Source organism: Hypanus sabinus, chromosome 1 (genome assembly GCF_030144855.1).
Source record: "Hypanus sabinus isolate sHypSab1 chromosome 1, sHypSab1.hap1, whole genome shotgun sequence".
Lineage (NCBI taxonomy): Eukaryota > Metazoa > Chordata > Chondrichthyes > Myliobatiformes > Dasyatidae > Hypanus > Hypanus sabinus.
Window position 1 is genome coordinate 7169632 of NC_082706.1, and position 27961 is coordinate 7197592.

At 42.2% G+C, this 27961-nt stretch overlaps 2 protein-coding genes across 12 annotated transcripts in view; one reads left to right on the top strand and one right to left on the bottom strand.

Moving 5' to 3' along the window:
* Positions 1-96: 96 nt before the first annotated feature.
* On the bottom strand, positions 97-27779 carry ykt6 (YKT6 v-SNARE homolog (S. cerevisiae)). Of its 2 annotated transcripts, none has more exons than XM_059963489.1 (8): positions 27664-27779; positions 21973-22095; positions 19531-19613; positions 17000-17100; positions 14840-14944; positions 11029-11094; positions 7366-7467; positions 97-4716 (listed from the first exon to the last, which is right to left on the bottom strand). In XM_059963489.1, exons 2-8 carry the CDS (start codon positions 22074-22076, stop codon positions 4681-4683), a joined length of 597 nt encoding a protein of 198 aa, XP_059819472.1. In that variant the 5' UTR covers positions 22077-22095; positions 27664-27779; the 3' UTR covers positions 97-4680. The 2 variants fall into 2 exon arrangements, with proteins under 2 accessions (XP_059819472.1, XP_059819466.1); XM_059963483.1 differs by lacking the exon at positions 27664-27779 and adding an exon at positions 27325-27437.
* LOC132390878 (LIM domain-binding protein 1-like) overlaps positions 27489-27961 on the top strand; it is a 41934-nt gene continuing 41461 nt past the window's right edge. For 9 of the 10 annotated variants that reach the window (XM_059963420.1, XM_059963453.1, XM_059963430.1 and 6 more), the window contains exon 1: positions 27489-27702. In XM_059963420.1, the coding sequence (XP_059819403.1) occupies positions 27624-27702 (79 nt within the window). In that variant the 5' untranslated portion in view covers positions 27489-27623. Of the gene's footprint in view, positions 27806-27961 lie in introns of all 10 variants that reach the window. The other variant, XM_059963437.1, reaches the window with a different exon arrangement.

Below are 27961 nucleotides of genomic sequence, written 5' to 3' on the forward strand. Positions count from 1 at the left end.
GATTTTCAGCAAGTTATTAAAAATGAGATTTGTGCTTGATGCCTAATTGTCAAATCTCATCTCTGTAGAGCAGACCATTCTAAATGGCTAAGAATATTTTGAAATTAAACTTTATACATTTGGAAAAGGCAAGATTACAACTGTGTAAGTAATCAATACATTAGAACCAAACCAGTAACTTCAAATACAATTTCCATTAAAGATCACCAGTTTTCATACACAAACATTTGTTATTTTACAATTAAGACTAAAGGTATTTGTTACAGCACATTTACAGTTTGACTGATTAGAAAAAGCAAAATACTTGTACAAATTGTATTTAATCCTCATAGTAGCTACATTATACGGAGTGTTTTTTCAGATGGTACAGCCCCCTTTCCGATGCACCCATTGTTATCAAGGCAGCATTCACTGGGATGAGACTATGGATGATGGACACTTTCTGTGGTTATGGAAACCAGTGTGGGAGGCAAGCCATACCAGAAATGCCACAGATTTATTCTAACTGCCCCACGATTTGCTTTAACATCATAGGCCATGCTCCTGCAGGTGCTTGTGCCATTTCCAAGGGTAGCCCAAATCTCTTTCCGCTCAAACACAAGAAACTCTTCACCAATCAATTGAAATGGCCAGGCACCAACCAAACTGTTGAGAGCTCAAGCAAGATGATACATTCTTTAAAAAAAAAGGCCACATACAAAGTTATTTGACATCCTCTTTCATATGAGGCAGTGATGTAATGTTATGCCCAGCACTTAAGTATTTTAGGGAAGTGAGTATTGTTGGAGCAGGCAGTGTCTGCTTTCTGGCCTGAGGGTCAGCCTGTGCCTTACTTAAGTGGGAAAATGGAGAAAGGTGGAAACTTGCTTAAGCAGAAAGTGTTTTTGTTGCAACCTGTCACTAAACAGTTTGATTCAAACGATGTCAGCTAAATAAATTCCAGAGTTATGACGGTAGAGGATATTGGAAGTTCTCCTTGCTTGTGGTGCAGCTATGAAAGGAACACCCCACACGTGTTGACACAGGACTTGTGAACATGATACGGGTTGGACCAAGGATCACAGTGTTAACAATTCCAAAAGGACGCATCAATGCAGAAGAGGGGAAAAAAAATGAACACAAGAGATTCTGCAGATGCTGGAAATCCGGGGAAAAAAAATGAACACAAGGGATTCTGCAGATGCTGGAAATCCAGAGTTACACCACACAAAATGCTGGAGCAACTCAGCAGGTCAGGCAGCATCTATGGAGAGGAATTAAAAGTCTGTGTCCGGCTGAGATGTCAAATGCTTATTCCTCTCCATGTATGATACCTGACCTGCTATGTTCCTCCAGCATTTTGTGTGTGTTACTCGAGAAAAAGACTCCAGGCGCTTGCTGGACATGTTTGCAAAAGCCAGAACAGCCAGATATGAAGATTGAGACTTGCAATATCATGGTGGATTTTGCAAAAGATATGTAAACAAAATAATGAAAGGTAGTGACCCTATTCTACATGGAGTCTCTGTCTGGGCACAGACTGGTCACTTCAGTACTGATTCCACAAGGTAATGTAGCAAATGAAGCCAAGACAATGGATGTGAATAAAATAGTCCTACATTTAAATGTAGGATAAAATGCAGGATAACAATGTAGTTAAGTTTGAACCCTTAGATTCTAAATCACAGACTGATGAAAGTCTATTTCAGATGTTAACCATTACACCAATGTAATGCAAAGCACAGAACACGAGTGATAAGCAGATTTCAGAACAAGCTGGAAAACTGATAAAGCTGCATTTTAACTTCTGATGGCACACAAGATTAAAAACTTCAGTGGGGCTTGTGCAGGACCAGGGTCTGACAGATTCTGACGAGCCTTTGCACATTCCTGCTTAATGCTCGTGCCATGAAGAGCTGGTTAAAAACATGCAGCTAATGACGTGGCTATTTGCTGAAAATTAAGACAGATGTCTGTTGGCTTAATTAAACAAAGCATCTGTCAGAGGAAACAGACACATACAGAAAATGCTGGAGAAACTAGGTTGGCCAGGCAGCACCCATGGATGGGAATAAATAGGCAGCATTATAGACCGAAAGCTTTCACTGAGACTGGAAAGGAAGGAGGCAGGGGAGCGAGGGAAGGAGTATAAGCTGATATGTCATAGGTGAGACCAGGTAAGGGGGAAGGCAGGTGAGCACAAGGGTGGAGATAGGTAGAAAAGGTTAAAAGGCCAAAGAAGAATGAATCTAATAGGGGAGGACACTGGCTTCTTCCCCTTTCCAGTCCTGAAGGGTCTTGGCCTGAAACATTGACTATTTATCCATAGAATATTTTGAAAGTAAACTTTATACATTTGAAAATGGCAAGATTACAACAGTGTAAGTAAGCAACACATTTAGAACAAAATCAGTAACTTCAAATATAATTTCCAATATAGTTCACCAGTATTCATACACAAACATTTGTCATTTTACAAAGACTAAAGTTATGTTTATCCATAGACGCTGCCTGCCCTGCTGAGCTCCTCCAGCATTTTGTGTTTGGAGCATCTGCAGAATCCCTTGTGTGTATCTGTTTGGGGGCAGGGGGAGAAAAGAACCTGGTAGAGAATTAAACATCTAGTAAATCACAAAGTGATCATAAGCGAGATGCTTGTTGCTATATTAGATGCTGAATTAAATAGTAATACTAAAATGGTACATGGAATATGTTCCCAGAAATTCATAGTTTCCAAAGTGTCATCATTTCCAATCCAGCCACTGAAGTGCAGTCTTAAAGCAGCCCTCCGTTGCTGGGAAAGTACTCATTAAATTGTGGAATCATACTTGCTCATTGCTACCAATCATGGGTATTGCCTTGAACAGGTTTGCACTTGTATGGAATAATTAAGTGTATCAGTGAAGCTCTAAGAAGCTTGGCTTGTGCAGCTGAACTACAGAATCTGACATGCTTTCTGATATTCCTTGAACTCAACTGAGGTATTGTATGGTGAACAGAAGTCATTTCTGGTTGGGTTGAGTTATTCTCCAATCTTGGCAAATTGCTTGCAAATGTTTCGTCGCCACGCAAGGAGACTTCAACAGCGCACTGACAATGTCTCCTCGTACGCTGACAAAACACTCGTAAATTGCCAAGATCAGACAACAACTCAACCCATTAACCACCTGAGCTAGATATCTTCCCAATTATTTCCAGAAGCCATTTCTATATTAGAGGCAATATGAAAACTTGCTTTCAAGCTACAGCACAAAAATTGGAATGCTTGTTGAAAACTGTCCTCAAATATAAAAGTTAAACTTCTCCACGTGGAGATAATCTCACTATAATGGTGTACACCACCTGAGCAGGAGAGACTGGAAACAAAAACAGTGTCGCAGTTCTGTGTGCATGCACACGCAAGGTGACATTTGCACAGAAATGTAACAAGACAATTAGAATCAGCAGCTTTGCTTTAGGGTTGGTACCTTAATGGTGAGTGTGCCCAGGTCATGACATTAGCCGCACGCCTGCCATCTCCACCATTCCCAGGGAGCGGGGTGGAGGGAATTCAAATCCATTCTGCCCCACTCCTACCTTCAAAGCCGGCTTGTGAGTGACGTTGTTAAAGGGAAAACCCCAACCAAAAAGATGATCAAAGTAGTTCACGGGGGGGGGCAAGAGAATAGCTTATACAGTAATGACATAACTTCACTGGTGGAAATAGTTCATCACTTAAAAGATTAATTAGAAAGACACAGTTACACACATCTTCCACAGCACTGGCCACCAGGGCTCCGCCTCAGTGTAACCTTTGGTTTAGTCAAAATCAATTCCCGTGTGCCAAAACTGGACAATCTAGATCAGTGCACAATAGAGGACCCTGGATCCTTATTCTGTTATGGTATTTTGCCTCATGCATTGAAAACAAATTATTCAAGCCAGTTTGGTTAATTAAGGCTTTCTTCTAGTGCAGGGGCTCTCAACCTGGGGTCAGCAGACCTTCGGTTAATGGTAGGGGTCCATGGCATTAAAAAAGACAAGGCCGTGAACCCTGCTCTAATGGCTTAGTGGGCAAAACTGCTACATCTCAACACGAGCAAAGACAGTAGCTGGTAACAAATCACAAGACTCCTGTTTCTGATCTACAGGCAGGCAGATCCTACACGGGGGGGGGGGGACAGTATTAAGCTGTGATGGATGCAATGTCAAGGCACACCAGTGTGGACCATGGAAGACACCATCACCCAGAACCTGTACACCAAGCACACTGCCACATTTGCAAATGGGAAAGAAGTCCCCAAGTTAATTCTCCACCAGATGCTGCAAGGTGGGTTTATCACGAACATACAGAACGCCCAGCGTCACACAAGCACTCAGATCGAGTTTCACAAAGTTCATTTTAACAAGGGACAACACACGAGCAGAGACCGAAAGCTGCTGCGATCACCATGACAACCGCCAGTAGCCAACGGGAAACGATCACAACTCCATCGGCGATTTAGGGAGGACCAGAAGAGGCTGCGCTCTCACTCACAGTTGCACATCAAAACAAAAGAAATGGCCGTCTTCAACCCACGTGCCTCGTGGTGTCGGTGGACTCGCCTCAGTGTGATGTTCTGTACTTGTCCATGTGATGGGACCGCTGTTTGTCAGACGGGCTGAAGACATTTCTCAAAAACCAAATGTTAGTGAAGGCAGAGGAGTGGGCCAGTGCGCAGATCACATGATCTCACAGCAGGAGTTCTGTTTCCGAGCCTTAAGGAAGAAGAGAAAACAAATTAAATGCTTTTTTTTTTAAAAGCACGAAAACCACTGAGCATCTTCACACACCTAAGGCCTGTCTCAAACATGAAGCTGACCATGAGCAGTTCCATTTCTTGAAAGGCAAACAAATAAGAGTCAAAGTCAAAATATCAGAATCGGGTTTATCATCACCGGCATGTGATGTGAAATATGTATGTGCAGCAGCAGTTCAATACAATACTCAATCTTTCAGAGAAAAAATAAAAGTAAATCAATTACGGTATATGTATATTGAATAATTAAAAAAAGCAAAAACAGAAATAGTTTATTAAAAAAAAGTGAGGTAGTGTCCAAAGATTCAATGTCCATTTAGGAATTTGATGGCAGAGGGAAAGAAGCTGTTCCTGAATCACTGAGTGTGTGCCTTCAGGCTTCTGTATCTCCTACCTGATAGTAACAGTGAGAAAAGGGCATGTCCTGGGTGCTGGAAGTCCTTAATAATGGACGCTGCCTTTCTGAGACACTGCTCCCTAAAGTAGTCCTAGGTACTTTGTAGGCTAGTGCCCAAGATGGAGCTGACTAGATTTACAACCCTCTGCAGCAGCTTTCGGTCCTGTGCAGTAGCCCCTCCATACCAGACAGTGATACAGCCTGTCAGAATGCTCTCCACGGTACAACGATAGAAGTTTTTGAGTGTATTTGTTGACATGTCAAATCGCTTGTACACTATCAACGTACACACATCACTATTTACTACCTAGAGATTTTTTTCTTGTAGGCATTTACAGGAAAATAAATGCAATAGAATTTATGAGAAACAATACATAAATAAAGCCTAACAACCAATGTGCAAAAAAATTAAATAAATATTAATGAGGTGACTCTGCAAGTTGTGGAATCTGTTCAGAATTCACTTGCAGACAGTCTGTACGGATTGGGGTGACATGGTACCGCAGTGGTTAGTACCCACGCTTTACAGTACTGTGACCTGGGTTCGATTCCCACTGCTGCCTGTAAGGAGTTTGTATATTCTCCCTGGGACCACATGGGTTTCCTCCGGGTCCTCCGGTTTCTTCTCACAATCCACAGATGCACCAGTTGGGAGGTTAATCTGCCACTGTAAATTGTCCGATTATTAGGCTAGGATTAAATTGGGCAGTGTGGCTCAAATGGCACACGCCACACTATCTCAAATAAAGAAATACCATCTCTTCCTCAATCGCCATTAGCACAGGTGCCCCACAGGCTCCCTGCTCTACTCACTCTACACTTATGACTGTGTGGTTAGGCACAACTCCTTTCATAGTTAAGCTTGTCGTATTGGTCCATGGGGGGAGACTGAAAATCTAGATGAATTGTGCCACAACAATAACATTAGAACAGTCAGAGTATGTGAGATAAAGGTGACTACTTAGCCCATCTCAGGGACAGTCGGAGCACTGAAGCAGGCCTTCAGCCTAACTTGTCAATGGCGAGCGAGATCCCATTTAAACTAGTCCCTGTGTATGACCCATAATTCAAGCCTTTCCTACCCACGTACCTGTTGAAAGGGCTTTTAAATCAATGCTGTCACTGTATCTGCCTCAACTACGTTCTCTGGAATTTACATACCCGTGTGTGGAATGGTTTCCCCCTTGGTTCCTATTAGTTGCTCCCTTCTTACCTTAAACCTACGCTCCTAGGTCTTCATTCCCCAACTCTAGAAAAGACTGAGTGCACTGTACCTACCCGTGTCCCTCACAATTTCAGACACATCTCTCTGTCACCTACATTTTAAGTCCTAGTCAGCCCAACCCCTTCTGATAGCCCAGCCCCTAGAGACCAGGTAACATACTCAGTTCTTTTTCGCACTCTTTTCAGATTACTTTGGATAATTGAGAAAATAGCCAGGATTCCCTTTGTTGATTTGGGACACTATGCCCCTTTATTTGGAACATGTGACTCTTGCCAAATCGTTTCCAACTAGCATCAATCATGTGCACTTGAGTAACTGTTAGACACCACACCTTGCTTGATGTGAAGTGAAAATGGAATGATTTCACTACGTTAGGAACTATGAAGAATGTGATCATAATGAATGTTACAATGAAAATGAAGATTTGTTCGATGCAATCATTGAAAGCATTGTACCAAAAATACCAAGGTGGGAAATACAAAGACAAGGAAGGTTATGAAGATGACATATGTGAACTCAAGCTGGTGACTACACAGGATACCAGGAAATTTATTGCTGGATTACAATACTACTTCATGCTTGAAGACAATGAAGGTAGCCCACTAGGTGTCTGCACTGATTTTGTCCATTTACAGTCAAAAGAACACAGCAGCGTTCACAGGATGAATTTCTCCATCTATAACTATTAGGAACTAATACAGTTTTAAGGAGCTGTAGTAGTGTTAGTAGTATTGTAATTTGTTCTGAATTTCATTCAGATAGATAAATTTTTACTCAGCTAAACAGTAATTTGTCTTTTTATACTATGGAACTTTGGTCAATTGGGGCAGCTGCTTAATTGGGCCAAAATGTGTCCTGATGTGTCCCAATTAAGCAGAATCCACTGTAATTAACAATTTGGGCTGGAGAACAAAAGGGCAAATAAAGGAAATAGTATACTCAGTTAATTACACCATGATTCCACTGACTCAGAAGCACAAACTTACTGTTTTGTAGAAAGCTTTTGATTGTGTGCCTAAAACTTCTGATTTTGACACCAGATCATCCAGCTTCTCTCCTCGTTCCAGCAGGGACTCCATTGTGTTATGCTGCAAAGCACCACAGTTATCAGCCAAACAGATTTACAACAAGTGACAATTCTTTATGCTACACACATGTACAAATGTATCACACAAAATGCTGGAGGAACTATGGACGCCCCTTTAGAACAGAGAAGGGGAAGCATTTCTTTAGTTAGAGGGTGCAATTCATTATCACAGATGATTGTGGAGGCCAAGTCACCTCACTGGGTGTATTTAAAGCAAAGTTTCTTGATTAGTAAGGGTGTTAAACATTTTGGGGAGAAGGCAGAAGAATGGGGTTGAGAGAGAAAATAAATCAGTTATGATCAACTGGTAGAGCAGACTCAGTGGATCGACTGCCCCAATTCTGTTCCCATGCCTAATGGTTTTAATATACAGTTAGTGTTTCCGTAAGACACAGGAGCAGAAATAGACCAGCCGTGTCTGCATCGCCATTTAATCATGGATGAACCTTTTTCCCTCCTCAGCCTTCAGGCCATCATTGATGTGCTGAGCTCCCCCAGCATTGTATGCTGGTCTGGAATTCCGATATTTACAGAATCTCTTGTGTTTATGTACAAATGTAGCTGTCTATCATGCCTGCAATTATTTACAGTTCATGAAAGATCGGTAAAATTATTTTCTGAATTTGAACATTGTTTCTATTTTATAACTCATTAAATGGTGATTGTGGAGCAAGAGTGAATAGGAAACTACAATCCGAGAGGTGTTTATAGATAAGGTGTAACACATGGAAGACAAAAGGTTAAATGACTGGGAAAATGGAACACGATGTCAGAAAATGTAAAACTGTCCATGGTAATGCAAAATTAAAAATATTAACATGAAAAAGTCAGCAGATGCCGGAAATCCAAAGCAACACACAAAATACTGAAGGATTTCAGCGGGTCAGGTCGAATCTGTGTAAATGAATGTTTTGGGACGAGACCCTTCTTCAGGACTGGAAAGAAATGCCAGAATGAAGCCAGGTGAGTAGGAAAGGTAATGGCTGGAGAGGGAGGAATCTGACAGGAGGGGACAGTGGACTGTAGGAGAAAGGGAAGGAGGGAGGATCCAGGGGAGGTGACAGGCAGGAAAGAAGAGGCAAGATGCCAGAAGGGGGGATAGAAAAGGGGAGGGAAAAGGAGTTTTTTTTTCAAACTGGAAGAACTCAATATTTATGCTATCATGTTGGATGCTACCCAGAAGGAATACAAGGTGTTGCTCCTTCACCCTGAGGGTGGCCTCATCTTGGCACAAGAGGTGGCTTGGACCGACATGTTATAATGGGAATCAGAATTAAAATGTTTGGCCACTGGGAAGTTCTGCTTTTGGGAGACAGAGCGAAGGTTCTCCTCCAATTTACGATGGGTCTCACTACCATAGAGGAGGCTGCATTGGGAGCACTGGGCATAATCAATGACCCCAGCAGACTCGTAGGTGAAGTGTTGCCTCAACTGCAAGCACTGTTTGAGATTCTGAATGGAGACAGGGGAGGTGGTGAATGGGCAGGTGTAGCACCACTTCAATGGTGAGAAACTACAGCTCTGTGATACACAGGTATCCACGCACAACATTTGTAAAATTATACAGAGTCAGAAAGCAAATTATTAATTATTGCAACGGCAATTGAGTGCAGAACTAAGGGTCTATACATCTGGATTGATATGTACAGTATTGGTCTACTTATTTCAGGAAGGATGGTAATGCGTTCAAGAAAATTCAGAAGAGGTTTACTCGACTAATGCCTGCAGTTGGAGGGTCATCTCTGAGAAAAGTTGGACAGCCCAGGCTTATATCAATTGGAGTTCATAAGTTGATATAATTGATCCATGCCCTCTGGTACCAGAGGGCATGGATTGAGAATAAGAGGTCAGTTATTTAAAACAGAGTTGAGGAAGAGCTTCTTCTCCCAGAGAGTTGTGGAGGTGTGGAATGCACTGCCTCGGAAGACGGTGGAGGCCAATTCTCTGGATGCTTTCAAGAAGGAGCTAGATAGATATCTGATGGATAGGGGAATCAAGGGATATGGGGACAAGGCAGGGACTGGGTATTGATAGTGAATGATCAGCCATGATCTCAGAATGGCGGTGCAGACTCGAGGGGCCGAATGGTCTACTTCTGCACCTACTGTCTATTGTCTTAATAAGACACAAAGATGCTGAAGGGACTTAACAGGGTGGATGTGGAGAGAATATTTTTCTCTTCACATCTGTTACTGTCTGGTTTGATGCAGCACACTCTCACAATGCATGAAAACTACAGTGAAATGTCAGGTCAGCGGGGCTGGAATCTACCATCACTGCAGGACTTGAATGTGACCAGTACAAGGAATCGGGCAGGAAAAAAATCACTGCGGACACTACCTTTTCCAAAAACTCCCTTATGGAAAGCACTCTAGGGCTACTGACATCATCTTAAATGTTTCTTCCCCCAGGAAGTTAACCTGATCAAAGTTCAAAGTAAATTTATATCAAAGCATGTATATGTCTCCTGAGATTAATTTATAGTAGAATTCTCAGTAAAACAAAGAAATACAATAGAATCAACCATGCCAATTAGCAATGTACTGTAAAGACTTCAAACCACTTTATAATGCTATTTACATTGTAAATACATGCACATATCCGTGCTTTAATATTTAAATTTACTTTTTATCCAGTTCTTTATAATTGTTAACTATTGTTTTCGGTTGAATATCACACCCGGACCAACACAGCACAGCAAATTTCTAATACATGTAAATGACTAAGTTGAACCTTGACCCTTGAGGAAGAATCTAGAACTAGAAGCCATTGTTTAAAAAGGGATCATCTATTTAAATTAGACATGGCAGAACTCTCGACTCCCAGAGGATAAAGCAGGTATTCCCAAACTTTATGCCATTAACCCCTACCATTAGAGGGGTCCATGGGTAGGTTGGGAACCCCTGGGATAGTGGGTCTCTGGAACTCTTCAAAGCATAGTGGAGGCAAAATTTATTTAGAGCACTGGAAGACAGCTGTGCAGAGTTACAGTCTTATAGGCAATTAAACTGATCAAAGCTCAAATTAATGAACGTAGTTGTTAGTACCAACGCTTTACAGTACCAGTGATCTGGATTCAATTCCTGCTGCTGCCTGTAAGGAGCTTGTACATTCTCCCTGAGATTGTGTGCTTTTCTCTGGGTGCTCCAGTTTCCACCCACAGTCCAAAGACTTATGGGTTGGTAGGTTAGTTGGTCATTGTAAACTGTCCCGTGATTAAATTGGGGAATTGCTGGGCAGCACGGCTCAAAGTGCTGTATTGGCCTTTTCTATTCCACACTGAATGAATGGCAGATGGGCTGGACAGGGCCACGTGGCCTACTCGGCTGCGTTAGCTCATCTAATCAAAAAGTCAGTGACTCTCAAGACTGAGAAAAGCAGCAGTGTGTAGAATGCAAGCACGATGGGTGCACAGTCTGGTAGAGTTAATTAACAGAAACAGGAAATAACATTGAAGCAGTCAGCTGGTAATCAGCTAAAGGGGTCAAGGAAGGAAACAGGTACCAGCTCCACACCATACAACCAGGTTCGAACATCACTAGTCATTCACTCTGACGCTTACCAAGATGACTTTGGTTTCATCCAGTTCCGCCTGTACTTTACTCATAGGGTCAGCTTCTCGAGGGTTCTGTAGAAAGGCAGGCAAACAGTGTGTGAAACAGTGATCTAGAGGGAAGCATGTAAAACTAGTGAGGGAGTACCGCACTTAATGATGTGCTTCCAACTAACTGAATTCCAAGTCAAAATAGTATGTTTAATCCTTTATTACAAAAAAATTATTCGACTCTTCTGTAATTCATGTAAGACAAAAATGTGTAATTGAATCATATTCAAACAAAGACAAGGGATCAAAGATGTGCAATCAATGAAAAATATGCTCCCTACTCACCCCCTCTCTATACCGCCAAGCAGGCGAACAGGTGACTATATTTATTTTAACTGCTACATAACGCCACGCACTGTCCACTAACTTCCACACACACGTGCACATGACAAATTACCTTAACCCAGAGCGAGGATGTGTAACAGAGACAATGACTCCAATGCAATTTAAAGTACATATGTGCCACCATATACCAACGTGAGATTCACTTTCTCGCAGGTATTCACAGAAAAATAAAAGAATACAATAGAACTTCTGAAAAGCCATAAACAAAAACAACCAATGGGCAAAAGACAAATCACGCAAATAATAAAATATAATACTTTGAGTGATACCTTATCTGAAACGCTTGGAGCCAGAACTGTTTCAGATTTTGGAATATATAATGAAACAGCTTGTGATTGCAATTACTCCCAACTCTGAATCTGTGCACTACTGGAAAGCAGACTATCTTATACCTGTTCATGTACTTAGTAAAAATTATTACATACCATTAATATAAAGAAAATGTGTGTGCAGGGTAACAAAAGCAGTACAGCAGCATCTGGAGAATGCCTGAATCAGCTGTTGAATATTCGTAGCCTTTCAATCTCCACCTACCATGTCATGCTTTCATTAAAAGGTTACTATACACTATTTGTATTTAACTTTTTTTAAAGGTTCTGAAGGTACAAGAACAATCAGCATTGTAGACTTGTTCTAGTGTTAAATTTTAATCAGCGACGATCTTGGCAAATTTATCGATGCAATTCTCTCTTGCTTTGTGATTAGCAGACGCTTTATCGTTAAAATCCTTAAAAATTTAAATGCTGTGTATCTTAAATTTCTGCAACCAACCTGCTGAATAGTTACAATTACTCTCAATTTTCAGTTCAACATGATAGATCTTTGCTAGTTTCATGATCAGCACACCTTTAAGCAGCACATGTTCATTCCAATGCTGACAAATCCACTCTTTCAATACACAATCGAGATCTTCATTATTCACTCTATGCAGTGTTTTTCATTAACTTCAGTTCATTACTTATGTGAGGTCACTTCTTAGCACTGTCTGTGATGCATGGAGATCTGCATACCAGCGCATTGTGGAATTTTTCCATTTGCAATGTCATGTCTGCACTCAAAAGAAAAATTCCGGATTTTGGAATTTCAGATACAAGGTACTCAACCTGTACTGAGAATACGAGCTGCATAATCCTTGAAAGAGTCTATAGTTTTCAGGTTTATTATCACTGGCATTTTGTGAAAATTGTTAATTTAGCAGCAACACAATATAAAAGAAAAAAAAGTAAATCAATTACAGTACATGCATAATGAAGAGATTAAAAATCATGCAAAATGCAGATACAATATATATTAAAAAAGTGAGATAGTGTTCACAGGTTCAATGTCCATTTAGGAATCGGATGGCAGAGGGAAAGAAGCAGTTCCTGAATCGCTGAGTGTGTGCCTTCAGGCTCCTGGAGTCAATTCAGCATTGAAGTGAGTGAGGTTATCCAAGCCGGTTCAGGAGCCTGATGGTTCTACGGCAACCATTGTCTGAAGAACCACACTCAAAAGGAGTGAATTAATTTGACACAAACTTTCATCTGTGATGCACTCTCCAAACTTCCAGGTGAAAAATATTGCAGTATTTTGATAAATAATGATCCAAAAAAGGAAAATGAACCAGGGACTAACTAAGGAAAAAAAGACAGGTTTGCAGTTCTAATAGGGTTGTTCTTTCATAATGTTGGCATAACAATGGATTTTCTTCCTTGCTGTAACTTTCTATCATCACCTCAATGTAAAAGAGCAGAACAGAAATGGTGACCATTCTTTCCAGTCTTGCTCAAGGTCATGATAAGCCTCTTAACGTCTACAGCCATAGCCATAGACACTTTAAGCAAAAATTATTTTAAGACTAAAAAAACCTAGGAGTAGGAAAACCAGTGGGAAATAAAGGGAGCCTTTTCTGACTTGGCAATAAAGGGAACCTTTTCTGACTGGCTGCCAGTGACTAGTGGTGTTCATTTAACATTATATGTCAATGAGTTCGATGATGGAACTGATGGCTTTGTTGCAAAGTTTGCAGATGATATGAAGATAGGTGGAGGGGCAGGTAGTTTTGAAGAATCAGAGAGGCTACAGAAAGACTTAGACTAGGAGAATGGGTAAAGAAATGGAAGATAGAATACAGTGTCGGGAAGTGTATGGTCATGCACTTTGGTAGAACTGAAACACGAAGGGACTTGGGAGTCCTTGTGCAGGATTCCATAAAGGTTAATTTGCAGGTGAGTCTGAGGAAGGAAATGCAACATTGGCATTTATTTCAAGAGGACTAGAACATAAAAGCAAGGATGTAATGTTGAAATTTTATAAAGCATTGGTAAGGCTTCACTGAGTATTGTGAGCAGGTTTGGGCCCCTTATCTTAGAAAGACAGTACTGAATCTGGAGAGGGTTCTAAGAAGGCTCACAAAAATATGATTATGGGTTGAATGGTTTTGTCATATGAACAGCATCTGAAGAATGAGGGGTGAAACCTATCAAATGGTGAAAAGCCTTGATAGAGTGGTTGTGGAGAGGATGTTTCCTATTGTGGGAGAGCAAGATCAGAGGACACTGTCTCAGAATATAGGGGACTCCTTTTAGAATGGAGATGAGGAATTACTTTAGCCAGAGAATGGATAATATGTGGAATTTTTTGCCACAGGTAGCTCTGGAGGCCAAGTCTTTATATGTATGTTTAAAGCAGAGGTTGATAGATTCTTGATTGATCAAGGTATGAAGAGATATGGGGAGAAGGCAGGACATTGGTGCAGAGAGGAAAATTGTATCAGTCATGATATAATGGCAACATAAACTCTGGGCCAAATGGCCTAAATCTGCTCCTATATCTTATGCTCTAAAAGCAAAGTATTACTTAAAAGATGTTTAAAAGGTTGGAAAATGTTGATGGTGTATTCTCTGCTAATCACTGAAGGTAAACACACAAGCAAGCAGTCTGATAATAGCATCAAGGATGTTTTATTACAGCACTAGTGGCTGACATTTAATTTCACCATTATAAGGAGTTTGCATCCTTGATTAAATTTGATATGACACATTTCACTGTATGTCTCGATGTACACATGACGAATAAAGATAATCTTTATCTTTGATAATAAACCTAATTCTGAGCCTCTCTGCAATACTCTCTTCACAAAACAATGTATCTGAATAAATAATAATTCTTAAAGGAAAAGGTACCAAGGACTATGGGAAATGGGCAGGGGAGCAAATCAAATAGGACAGTTCTTTCATAAAGACATACACAACACGCTGGAGAAACTCAGCAGGTTGAAGAGCATCTATGGAAATGAATAAACAGTTAATGCTTTGGGCTGAGACCCTTCATCAAGACTGGAAAGGAAGGGGAAAGAAGCCAGAATAAGTGAAGGGGTAGGGTCATTTCTGACCCTCCCTGCAGTTGTGTAGAAACAAAGATCAACTCTTGGCTGGTACAGTACCTGATAGCGAGCCAGCTGAGCATCCAGTCCTGTGTACTGAATAGTGTTAGGATTTCCTGATGGCCAGTCTATACTGTCGACCTGCTTGGAGAAGTCATCCAATACCTAAACACAAAGAAAACATCAGAGGAACTAAAGAGTGAGAGCGAGATACAGCACAGAAACAGGCCCTTCAGCCCACTCCAATAATCAAGCACCCATTGTTACATTAACCCTACCACCCCCCCCCCCCCCCACCATACCATCCAACTTCCCTCAAATGGGCAATTTACAGTAAGTTAACCTCAAACTGTTGGGATGAGGAAGGATATATGAAACAGTTGAAACACAAGGTAAGTTTATGTGGTCTCAGGGAGAACGTGTAAACTCCACACTGACAGCGTTGCAGGTCCACTGTCAAGCAGCTGCTCTACTTGTTGGGTTGTATGGTTATTTCAGTGCAATTTAGAGACAATCCATGCAATTGAAAAGCATTTGCACCAGACAAGAAAAACCTATTTAGCTTAGTGTGAACTTTCTGCACTCTTAGTTCAAAGTTAATTTATTATCAAAGTACATACACACTCAGTAGCCACTTTTTGATCTCATTGGGGAAAAGGTGGGTGATTGGAGCTGAAAAGGAAATGGATCAACTATGATGAAATGGTGGAGCAGACATGATAGGCCAAATGGTATTATTCTGCTCCCATATCTTATGGTCTATTAGGTACCACCTGTGCATAAAGTGGCCACTGGGCATAGTTTGAGGCCTTCTGCTGCTATAACCCATCCACTTCAATGTTCAATGTGTTGTGCTCAGAGAAGCTCTTCTGCACACCACTGTTATAATGCAGGGTTATTTGAGCTACTGTCACCTTCCTGTCAGCTTGAACCAGTCTGGCCATTCTCCTCCAACCTCTCTCATTAACAAGATGTTTTCACCCACAGAAGTGTCACTCACTGGATGTTTTTTTGCACCATTCTCTATAAAACCCAGACACTGTCATGTATGAAAACCCCAGGAGGTCAGCAGTTTGAGATACTCAAACCACCCCATCTGGCACCAATCATTCCACAGTCAAAGTCACATTGATCATATTTCTTTTCCATTCTGATGTTTGATCTGAACAACTTAACGCCTTGACCATTTCTGCATGTTTTTATACATTGAGTTGCTGCCACATAATGCAAATATCTAATCAGGCAACTAACGAAGGGGTGTATCTAACAACGTGGCCATTGAGTGTGTGTTACCATATACTATGTCGAGATTCATTTTCTTGCAGGCATTCACAGGAAATTATAGTACAATAGAATTTACAAGAAGACTGACAAACAACCAATTTGCAAAAGACAAATAGTGCAAGTAATCAATACAGAAGTAAGAAATAATATTGAGAAAGTGAGTAGTAGAGTACCTGAGACAGAGTCTTGAAGTTGTACATGTTGGCTTGGGAGCCTGATGATTGAGGGGTAATAATCTTCCAGAACATGGTGTGGGACCTGATGGTTGAGGGGTAATAACTGTTCCTGAATCTGGTGTGGTACCTGATGGTTGAGGGGTAATATCTGTTCCTGAACCTGGTGGTGTGGGACCTGATGGCTGTAGGGTAATAACTGTTCCTGAATCTGGTGTGGGACCTGATGGTTGAGGGGTAATAACTGTACCTGAACCTGGTGTGGTACCTGATGGTCAAGGGGTAATATCTGTTCCTGAACCTGGTGGTGTGGGACCTGATGGTTGAGGGGTAATATCTGTTCCTGAACCTGGTGGTGTGGGATCTGATGGTTGAGGGGTAATAACTGTTCCTGAACTTGGTGGCGTAGAGACCCAAGGCTCCTGTACCTCCTGTCTGATGATAGCGGCAATAAGAGAGCATGGTCTGGATGGTGGGGTCCTTGATGGATATTCTTTCTTGTGGCAGTGCTCCTTGTAAATGTGTTCAATGGTGGATCCATGGATGCTCTCTTACTCTTTAATTGCCCTTTTGAACTACTTATTTTATACTTCTTGCTCTAGCTTGGAGTACTATGTAAGTATTTCACTGTACTGATGCCACGAAACAACATTTCATGACATAGCTGCGATAATAAACCTGATTCTGAAATGTGAGGAAACAAACTCCAGAACCCAAATCCATTGTTTCTGGACAACACTTAAAAGCAGATAGTGGACCAAACCTTATCAAGTAGTGTGAAGCAAACCCTTGACGGATATTCGCTGTCTGTAATAACCACCCCTGCCAGAGAATCATTGCGAATGTAGACATGACACAGATAGTCTGTGAAGAAAAAAAGAGGATTGGCAGAAATGAAAACACGCTCAGTATAACAGCATCCAATCCAATTCAATGACAGCAGTTATTCTTACCTTTCTTACCTTTGACTTTGGGGAATAAAAAGTGACAGCAAGATCCTCTGCAATTTCACATAACATGGTATAGAGTTTATGCAGGCCTAAGGCCCCACCATAGCGCAATGTTAGCGTAATGCTATTTCATCTCGGGGCACTGGAGTTCGGAGTTCAATTCCAGCGGCATCTGCAAGGTGTTAGCATGTTCTCCCATGCAGGTTTCCTTCAGATATTCCAATTTCCTGGCACAGTCCAAAACTGTACTGGTTAGTTGGTCATTGTGAACCGTGCTGTGATTAGGCTAGCTTTAAATAGGTGGATTGCTGGGCTGTGTGGATCGTTGAGTTGGAAGGGCATATTCCACACTACATCTCTAAATAAATAAAAATAAGCTGCATACTAAACTTCCTCTTATACATACCTATCCAACAATTCTTGCTCATCCTCCAGTGCCCCCCATTTTTTCCAAGGACAACCTTTACAGTATTTTTTTAGGAACCTCAACTACATACTCCAGCTCCACAGACATTTCTTTTTCAGTTTCCATATGGAAAAGGAACATTCTGCAATGCTTTTGATGGCTTTGCCGAGTGGCAGCGCATGGATGAAGAATAATAGACGCTTGGAGAAGGCATCAGGTCCTTGGAGAACATGGACCTGTTGGGACAAAGGGCTTCTTTCCATGTTGTATGACTAACACCAGTGAGTAAGCAACAGCCATTGTACAGGTTTCTATGGTTACAAGGTTCAAGGTACATTTATTATCAAAGTACGTATGCAGTATACAACTCTGAGATTCATCTTCTCCATACAGCCATGGAACAAAGAAAACCATGGCAACCATTGAAAGAAAAACATCACTCCCCCCCAAACATAAATAAAACACAAATTACGTATGCAGCAGCAAGAAAAATCAAACCCCAACCCTCTCCCTCGCACAGAAAAGCAAACAAATTGTACAAACAGTACCAGAACTAGTGAAAATACAGAATATAAAAGCACAAAACTGAAAGAGTCTAAGGGAACTACGGTCCAATCCATAAATCACAGGCCCAGAGCTTCGGTATCATCCTCCAACAGCACTGAGGGGGAGAGAGACCATTTGAATGCGGAGGCCTTCCCTGAGGAGAGACCGAAGTGAAGTAGGTAGGTATGATACCGTATCTATCCATGGCGTCCATACAAACCTTTACAACAGCTGATTCCTCTTCACTGGTGTTAATCATACAGCATGAAAACAAGCCCTTGTGACCCAACAAGCTGAGCACAAGGAAGGTGCTGAGAGAGAGCATGTGATGGGCTACAGACAGGTCAGGACAGACAGAACAAGCAACATCACTGTTGTCCCATTCCCAATCAAGCCCAATGTCCTGACAAAACTTCACTTGTTTTAGCTCAAAAATCCGACACTAACCACACCATTAAATAGTGTGTTCTTGCAGTCGACCATTAACTGCAGTGGAAACAGAAAGTCAGACACAAGCGTGGATGGCTGGTAAACACCTGTGTAATGCCCTGGTTAAAATTTCTACTGCTATGCGAGGAATTTTTATTTAAGCAGTTTCTGCAAACACCACGTGTCTTGTTAGTAAGCTTTATAGACTATTGTTTTGGCTTCAGCTAAAGACAGGGAACATTTACTATGGAACATTTGAGAGAGCTGGGCTGTATCAAATTTTTGAAGGACAGTAGTCTATTTTGGGGTCTTTTGTGAGAAAGTGTGAAGAGCACAAGAGAAGATGCTCGGAGGATCCCACTTGAAGGGGAGAACCCTTTGTAAGAAGTGCTTTGTGCAGAAAAATGGTTCAAAGGAGGAAGTGCCAATACTCCGGAGTTAGCCAGTTCGCTTGAAATGGTCTTTGAGAGAAGTTCGAACTATGGCTGGTGTTCCTCTGCAGAATGTGGGGCCAGCGCATGAACAATCAAAGCAAAGCGCCAGAAACGAGCTCCAATGTTTATGTGCACATTTGGACTGGTTTAACTGTAATAGGCCCTTTTATCTTTCTTTTCTTTTTCTGTTAACTGTTTGTTAAAGTTAAAATACTGACAAATATATTTCCTTTGTAATTTTATGGCAGTGTATGATGCTATTTTTCTGGTGAACAATAACTTTGCATGGGGCAGTATTTACACACATTCATGTCCCTCCCTGGGACATTCCAACTTTTCCGTTTGGTTGAACCCAAGTTACACGACCCTAGACGCATGTTGCTTATGGAAGGAGGCTTTCTCACTGCTGAGTCACACGATTGTCAGCAGAGTTAGCTAATGAGTCAGATTGGTATACGAGACCCCCCCAGGAGGGTTACACTTGAATGAATGGCTATTGTACAAACCATACCAGTGTGCTGCTCCTTACCTTGCTCCTTCACTGCAGCTCGGTTTCCTTTCTGCGACCGTTCCACAATTAGTTGACTTGTGAATGTCATGAACTCCTGGACACTAGGGGTAACAAACAGAAATTATAATCCAACAACACCTTTGCAGAAGAAGAGAACCTGAATTTATAAGACAGTGCATGAACAAAGAAAGTTAATGCAACATTAAGACACCTGTTGCAGGAAGGTGACAAAGACAACTAGCAATTAAACATCAGAAATTCTGCAGATTCTGGAAATCCAAAGCAGCACATACAAGATGCTGGAGGAACTCAGCAGGTTTATTCGTTTTCAGCATCTGTGGAAATGAATAAACGGTTGACATTTCAAGTCAAGAAACTTTGAGACTGGAAAGGAAAGAAAGATGATGACAGAATAAAAAGGCGGAGGGAAGGGAAGAAGGATAGCTAGAAGGCAATAGGTAAAGCCGGGTGGCTGGGAAAGATAAAGGGCAGGAGAGGAAGGAGACTGAAAGGAGAGGAGAGTGGGCCATAGGAGAAAGGGAAGGAGAGGACCCTGGGGGATGTGATAGGCAGGTGAGAAGAGGTAAGGGGCCAGAGTGGGGAATGGAGGAAGAGGGAAGGGAGAAGGATTTTTATTACTGTAAGGTGAAATTATAAGATTCGAGTTAAGGTCCTGCAGTGTTGTCACTTATTACACAGGAAAATGTCGACATCCAGTATAATTTTACACCCGTTAGTAAAGAAATCATCTACAAATTCAGCCAGATGTATAATCGTCAAAAACAGTCCAAATCACATGGATGTCTCCACTAATATTTTACATGCATTTCCTCTCTTAGTAGGCTAAAGTGACACTTTCAGTTACTGAGTAGTAACATCACACAGAAAGTCTCAGCCCAAAATGTAAGTTGTTTATTCCTCTCCTTAGATGCTGCCTGATCTGAGTTCCTGCAGCATTTTGTTGGTGTTGCTCTGCATACAACCTTCCAGTCCACCGGGAGCAATATTTTCAAAACTATGAAGGACCCACATGGAAATGTTACGGGGTTAAAACCATCATTGCCCCAAATAATTTTCAAGATATTCAGCAATACATTTCTCAGTCCAACAGCTGGACTTAATGTCCACAATGCATTTCTGAAGGATGTCAACATGCTGTGGAGAAAAAGCCATGATGGCCCTTTTGGAAAACCTATCCTCAGCTATACACAAAAATGCAGTGATGGCCATTTTGGAAAATCTATCAACACTTGTTGGAAATCACTGTTTTTTAAATAATACTTTCTATAAGATTTGTACTTTTTAAACAAACTCATGTATTTTTCAGTGTTTGGCGGCTGAACCCCACTCAGCAGCTTATCAGCTTTCTCACTTTTCATTGGCTAAGTATTAGCTCATTACCCACATTAAGTCATTGTTTTAATTATGTACCCTATTAATTAGTTTACTCCTGAGGAATTTTCCTCATCTTTTCTGTAAAGGTGATAGATTTTTCAGAGACCCCATCTTTTTCCTTCTGTCTTCACATTCTTTGTCATTCATTCCCCTCTTGGCCTCTTTCTCAGCTCTTTATTTAGTTTGATTAGTATTTGTATGTTTGTGTGATATTGCCACCCCACCCAACCCCCAAATCTTAAGAACTTTCTACAGGGGTACGATTGGGAGCATCCTGACTGGCTGCTTCATTGCTTGCTAAGGGAACTCCCTCAATCACAGGACTCTGTAGAGAGTGGTGCAGACAGCCCAGCTCATTTGTAGTTGTGAACTTCGCATAATTCAGGTCATTTACAAGCACAGGTGTGTAAAAGGGACCCGTAGGATCATTGGGGACCCAAGCCATCCCAACCACAAACTGTTCCAGCTGCTGTCATCCGGGAAACGGTATCACAACATAAAAGCCAGGACCAACAGGCTCCTGGACAGCTTCTTCCACCAGGCCATCAGACTGATGAACTCAGGCTGATTTTAGTGTACTCTATGTTACATTGACTGTCCTATTTATTATAAATTACTACGATCGCACATTTAGATGGAGACGTAACAAAGATTTGTGAAGAATACAAGAAGTAAAGTCAATTCAATTAACAATCATTTGAATTAAACTGCTCATCATTCTTGACTCCCTGAAGAATGTCAAGGATCAGAAAATAAACAGATATAACACTTCATATTCCTTTTAATTAATATTCACTTGTGTAAGGCAATGTTCAATGTAGGAACTCACCCATCACTAGTGGCTAATGTCATTTTTAAATCAAGACATTAGCTTTCTAATTTTTACTATTTAAAAATTCACTCAGATTAATTGACAATGAAATCAAAAGACAGAGAGAGAAGCTGGTTTCCCAACCATTTTTTTAATCCCATGGAGCATTAAGCAAGGGGTCCTTGGACCCCTGGTTTAATTAATCTCCCATTTTCCGGCCTTAGATGTAAGCATTTGACTGAAACCCCTCATACCTGGATCTCTGGAAGAAACCGAAGGATGAAACATCATAAGCAGCTTTGAGAAGGTTAACCTTTGTGGCACCTTTGTACAATATACTCAGGCTGTATAACTTCATGTCTGCACTGCTGGCACGCCTAAGGAGAAAGAATAAAATGTGGTGCCAGGCTGAGACAGAACAATTATCAGATAGCACCCAAGGTCGCCATGGTCACAGGAACACCTCCAACAATAGGTCAGTCTGCCAGTCATGTAAACTTCAGAACTTGTTACAGTCTTCAAAGGCAACTTCATGAAGGCAGTTGATATGGAAACTATAATAGGAATTATGCATCCTAAAGGTCAAAATGGTACCCAAGACGATCATCCTAGAATATATTCAAAGATCGAGCCCCAAGGTAGAAAATTCCAAAGGTTCACAGCCTTTCGGAGCAAAATTCCAAGTGCCACTCAGATTTAGTATTTATAGCTCCAGATTCTCAAACAGGCTCTCAGTATCCACCCTGGCAAGCTTACAGTTTCACAGAGATCTCAATCATCCATGCTGATATAGATAATTCTTACCAATCTTTTCTCCAAGTCAATTATTAAAGTACATATACTACCCTGAGATTCATTTTCTTGCAGGTAGAACAAAGAAATGCAATTGAATTCATGATAAACTACACACAAAGACCAACAATGTGCAAAAGACAAACTGTGTAAATAAATAAAACCAAGGACATGAGTTATCGAGTCATTGAAAGTGAATCTGTAGGCTGTGAAAACTGTTCAGTGTTGAGGTGAGTGAAGTTATCCACTCTGGTTAAGGAGCCTGATGGTTAAATCTGGTGGCATGGGAAAAAGGCTCCTGAACCTCCTGCCTGATGGCAGCAGCAAGAAGACAGCATGGCCTGGATGGTGGGTCGTCCTTTCTAAAGCTTTCTGTGTCAGAACTCATTGTAGCTTGTTCAACAGCAGGAAGGGCTTTTTCTACGATTTATTTTTCTTCAGAGAACAACTATATTATCCAAGGGACCATTTTGCAAATCTCTCTCTAAACATGAAAGGAATCTAAAATTGAATAAACTGCTTTGTATGCATCAGGTAATTCTGTAGTGGTTACTAGAAAACAAACCAAAACATCTCAGAGACTAAGCACGAGGGTTGACACTGTATGTGTGTGTATATAACATCTCAGAGATGAACCTGCGCTCCAAGTAACGAAGTTTCAAAGTTCAAAAGAGTACTTCAATATTTTCTTTAAGAAGCCAGCAAAGACAATCTTGTAACGATAAATAACTAAAATGAGCAGTACAATGAGATAATCGTCTAAGCAGCTTTAGTGATCTTAAACATAATAGAGAAACTAACATTCGCAGTCAACAAAACAAAACCTCCAGCCCACTCCCAGGCTCTCCCCTATCTATACCCCTCAATTTATTTATTTTTTCACATACCTCTATTAAATCTCCACTCAAACTTCTATGTTCTAAAGAGTAAAGTCCTAACTTATTCGCAAACACAAATCTGCAGATGCTGGAAATTCAAGCAACACACGCAAAATGCTGGTGGAATGCAGCAGGCCAGGCGGCATCTACAGGAAGAAGTACAGTCAACGTTTTGGGCTGAGACCCTTTGTTAGGACTAACTGAATGAAGAAATAAGAGATTTGAAAGTGGGAGGGGGAGGGCTAGATCCAAAATGATAGAAGATAGGAGGGGGAGGGATGAAGCTGAGAGCTGGAAAGGTGATTGGCAAAAGGGATACACAGCTGGAGAAGGGAAAGGATCAGGGGACGGGAGGCCTAGGGAGAAAGAAAGGGGGAGGGGAGCACCAGAGGGAGATGGGGAGCAGGGAAGGAGTGATAGTAAGAGGGGCAGAGAGAGAAAAAAGTGAGAGAAAAGAAAAAAGGGGAAAATAATAAATAAAGAAAGGATGGGGTAAGGAGGGGAGGGGGGCATTAACGGAAGTTAGAGGAATCAATGTTCATGCCATCAGGTTGGAGGCTACCCAGCCGGTATACAAGATGTTGTTCCTCCAACCTGAGTGTGGCTTCATCTTGACAGTAGAGGCAGCCATGGATAGACATATCAGAATGGGAATGGGACGTGGAATTAAAATGCTGCTTTCTCTGGCGGACAGAGCGTAGGTGTTCAGTGAAACGTCTCCCAGTCTGTGTCAGGTCAACTTTCCAGCTCTCAGCTTCGTCCCTCCCCCTCCTGTCTTTTGCTATAATTTCAGATCTCACCCTCCACCTCTCAAATCTCTTACTAAATCTTCTTTCAGTTAGTCCTGACAAAGTGTCTTGGCCCGAAACGTCAACCGTACTTCTTCCTATAGATGCTGCTTGGCTTTCTGCGTTCCACCAGCATTTTGTGTGTGGTTCTAACCTATTCAATCTTCTCTTATAACTCGGGTCCTCCAGACCCGTTAACATCCTTGTAAATTTTCTCTGCACCCTTTCAACCTTGTATGTGTCTTTCCTGTACAGTACCACAACTGTACACTGCACTCCAAATGAGGACTCACCAATATGTCTCGTACCACTTCAACATAACATTCCATTTCCTGAACTCAATACTTTTATATATGAAAGCCGAAAGCTTTCTTTACGACCCTATATACCTGTGACTCCACTTTCAACAAATTATGGACCTGTATTCCCAGATCCCTTTGTTCTACTACACTCCTCAGTGCCCTATTGTTCACTGTGTAAGACCTAGTTGGTCCTACTTAAGTGCAAAACCTTACACTTGCTCACATATAGCCTTTTATGTATTTATTGTAATACCGCGCAAAGTAGGCCCTTCCAGCAACTATCCTATGTAACCCTAGCCTAACCATGGGACAATTTACAATGATCAATTAACCTTACGACCAGTACACTTTGGACCATGCGAGGAAGCAGGAGCACCCGGAGGAAACCCACGGGGTTAGGGGGAGAATGTACAAACTCCTTACAGACAATGGTGGTGTTCTTCACAGTCTTCGATCATTAGATGCTTTTTCTAATCACTATTTCAACTGACACATTGCAATAGTCGTCATACCAGCACTGGCTTATGGAATGCCAGTTAAATCATGCCATTGCAATAGGGTCAGTTTATTTTGAATCTTTCTTATTTCATTAGTTCCTCAAGGTTGTATAGCTGGGTGTGAGGAGGGTACTGGGGACAAGCTCCCATGACCTATTAAATGCTCCCAATGGTGTGTGACTCAAATAGCCTCTGACCAGTAAGTCCAGCTCCTGGCCTTCACGTGTGGCCTAACTACTAGGCTCAGTGAAACCGTTTCTACTGACAGGCGCAGGGGCAAAGATGGGTAACTGGCACCTTAAAACCAGTTGCTTCAGGCAGATTGGGCTCGTCAGCTGTGGTTGGCAGCTCATCTAGGAGAAAGAAAACTGATCTCCACTGATATAGCTATACCCACTGATGAGGAAGGCTCCGGGAGTAAACCCTGAGGAAAAATCCAGAGTTGAAGTCCCTAAGGCAGTCCTGAAAAGATGAGGAGGACTTTCTTTAGGCAGAGGGTAGCAAATCTGCGGAATTAATTGCCACAGACAGCTGTGGAGGACAAGTCATATTTAAGGCAGAGGTTGATAGGTTGTTGATTAGTAAGTGCATCAAAGGTTACAGAGAGAATGCAGAAGAGTGGGTTTGAGGGGGATAATAAATAAGCCATGATGGAATGGCAGAGGAGACTTGATAGGCCAAATGACCCAATTCTGCTCCTGTATCTTACAGTCTAATGGTTTTAATTTCATCCTCTCCCCCCCCCCCAATGAATACAGCATTTTTCTTTTAAAATACAGCCAGTCTTTGTCATACAGCAGAGATACTGGCCCTTTGGTCCAGCTAGCTCACGCCAACTAAAAACTGCAGCTAAGTCAGTCCCATTTACCACATTTGGCCCAGATTCCTCTATACTAGGGGGTTCCCCAACCATTTTATGCCCTGGACCAATCCCATTAACGGAGGGGTCTGTGGACCCCAGTTTGGGAATCCCTGCTCTAAACCTCTGCTGCCCAGATAGGTGTCATTGTATCTGCCTCAACTATTTTCTCCAACATCTCCTTACACACACAACATTTTCTGCATGAATTTGCTCAAGGTCCCATTTACATCTTTCCTCTCTCATCTTAACTTCTGCTGTCTGGTTTTGGACTTACTTTTCCCCAGGAAAAGAAACTATGTGCTCTCATCCAATCTATGGCCCTCATGATTTTGGTACCCCTGTAAGATCTGTTCTTCAGTCTTCTACATTCTAACAAGTAACAATGTCACCTGTCCAGTCTCTCTCTCCCCACACCCCGTAACTCAGGCAATCAAGTCCATGCCAATTCGATTGACTCCCTCTCTGATATTGCCCATTCCTCAGAAGTCCAAATCCGGGCTGAAAGTTACAACAGAACCAGCTTCTATTCGGCTAGAACATTGCAAAGAATAACTCTATGCTCTTCAGCTGATTGCTTGGCATTCTTTGAGAAATAAGACGATGAGAGGCATAGATTACGTGGATAGTTAGAGGCTACTCACCCCCCCTCCCCCACCCCTGGGCTGAAATGGCTAACACGAGAGGGCAGTTTTAAGATGCTTGGACGATGTTCGGGGTAAGTTTTTTTTTAAACACAGAGTGGTGAATGCGTGGAATGGGCCGCTGGCGGTGGTGGTGGAGGCAGGTACGATAGGGTCTTTTAAGAGACTCCTGGATAGGTACATGGAGCTTAGAAAAATAGAGGACTATAGGTAACCCTACGTGATTTCTAAAGTAGGTACATGTTCAGCACAGCATTGTGGGCTGAAGGGCCTGTATTGTGCCGTAGGTTTTCTATGTTTCTAAATGCTCTAATTCTGTCTCCTTCGCACACAGCATCCACGTACTCACCTCCCAGCCCTATGTCACCATTTCCTTCCTTGGTCAATCTTTCTCCCTTCCTACACTAAATCATGGCCTCAGTCCCACATCCTCCCTCTATTGTCCCGACAAACGCCTATGCCTAACATCCTCGTTGCTCCCCAGCCCCGTATATCCTTCTCTGGTCAACCCCAATCCCACCGTTCCCTAACCCGGAGACCACCCCAAAGTCCGACCTCTGCCCATCACAGCAGAAGCCCCGCGTTTTACCACCCCAGGGCATACTCACCAACTGTGCCACACCCCCATCCCCATCCAGCGTTGGGAACGTCCGCCTCAGCGGCCCCATACACACCTCCACTCCCAGCCTGGGCACACACCGGCCGGCCAACCGACCATTCTCCTCACCCCCCACCCCCGGCCCAGAAGCCTCACTCATTTTCCCTTTTCACCTTTCCCTCCCTCCTCCCTAACCCTCCCCAACCCTCCCCTCCATTGCCGGGAGCTTCCCTCCCTCATTAACTCACCCCAAAGACCCCGGCCTGCACACGTCACTCCCGGAAATCGTTCCGGCGTTTAAATCCTTCCCCTATTTACCTCGGGAGGAATTTAAAAAAACCATCCCGCGGGGCGGGGCCAGCGGGCGGTGCGCAGGCGCAGTCGGGAATCCGTCGCCCCCTCTCTTCCCCCGGCAGCCATGGGCAGGTGGAAAGAAAGGACGAAGCGGATCAGTCATTATCGGACGGGGGGAGCGTGAGAGAGAAAGAAAGAAAGTCGGCATGCATATGAAGCGTCTCAGCCGTGGACTGTCCGTTTCCCTCCCCAGATGCTCTCTGACCCGCTGAGTTCCATAAGCTTTTCGTCACCTGCTGCAGATTCCGGCATCTGTAGTCTCCTGTCTGTAGGTGAGGAGAGGAACAGTTTCAGGTGAAGTGTCTCCACTGCCGCTGGAACAGATTTCTAGTAACCATCCTTTCCAGTCTGTGATAGGAGTGACCAATGGTGATGGTATGTCATCCGCCTGTAACCACAGCTTTGAGCTGATTGCACAACCTACGGACTCTCTTTTTGCTCATTGGTTGTTTGTATTTCTTTGTTTCCTGTAAATTCATCAAGAAACTTACCTCACGGTAATATTGTTTATGCTAATATATGTGTACATGG

Excerpts from the sequence above, each read along its gene's own strand:
- ykt6 (XM_059963489.1), bottom strand. The coding sequence starts at position 22,076 with ATGAAGTTATACAGCCTGAGTATATTGTACAAAGGTGCCACAAAGGTT. Across the intron at positions 17,101-19,530 it reads AGCTGCAGTGAAGGAGCAAG|ACTATCTGTGTCATGTCTAC; the intron begins GTAAGGAGCAGC and ends TTTTCTTCACAG. Across the intron at positions 14,945-16,999 it reads GCTTCACACTACTTGATAAG|GTATTGGATGACTTCTCCAA; the intron begins GTTTGGTCCACT and ends CTTTGTGTTTAG.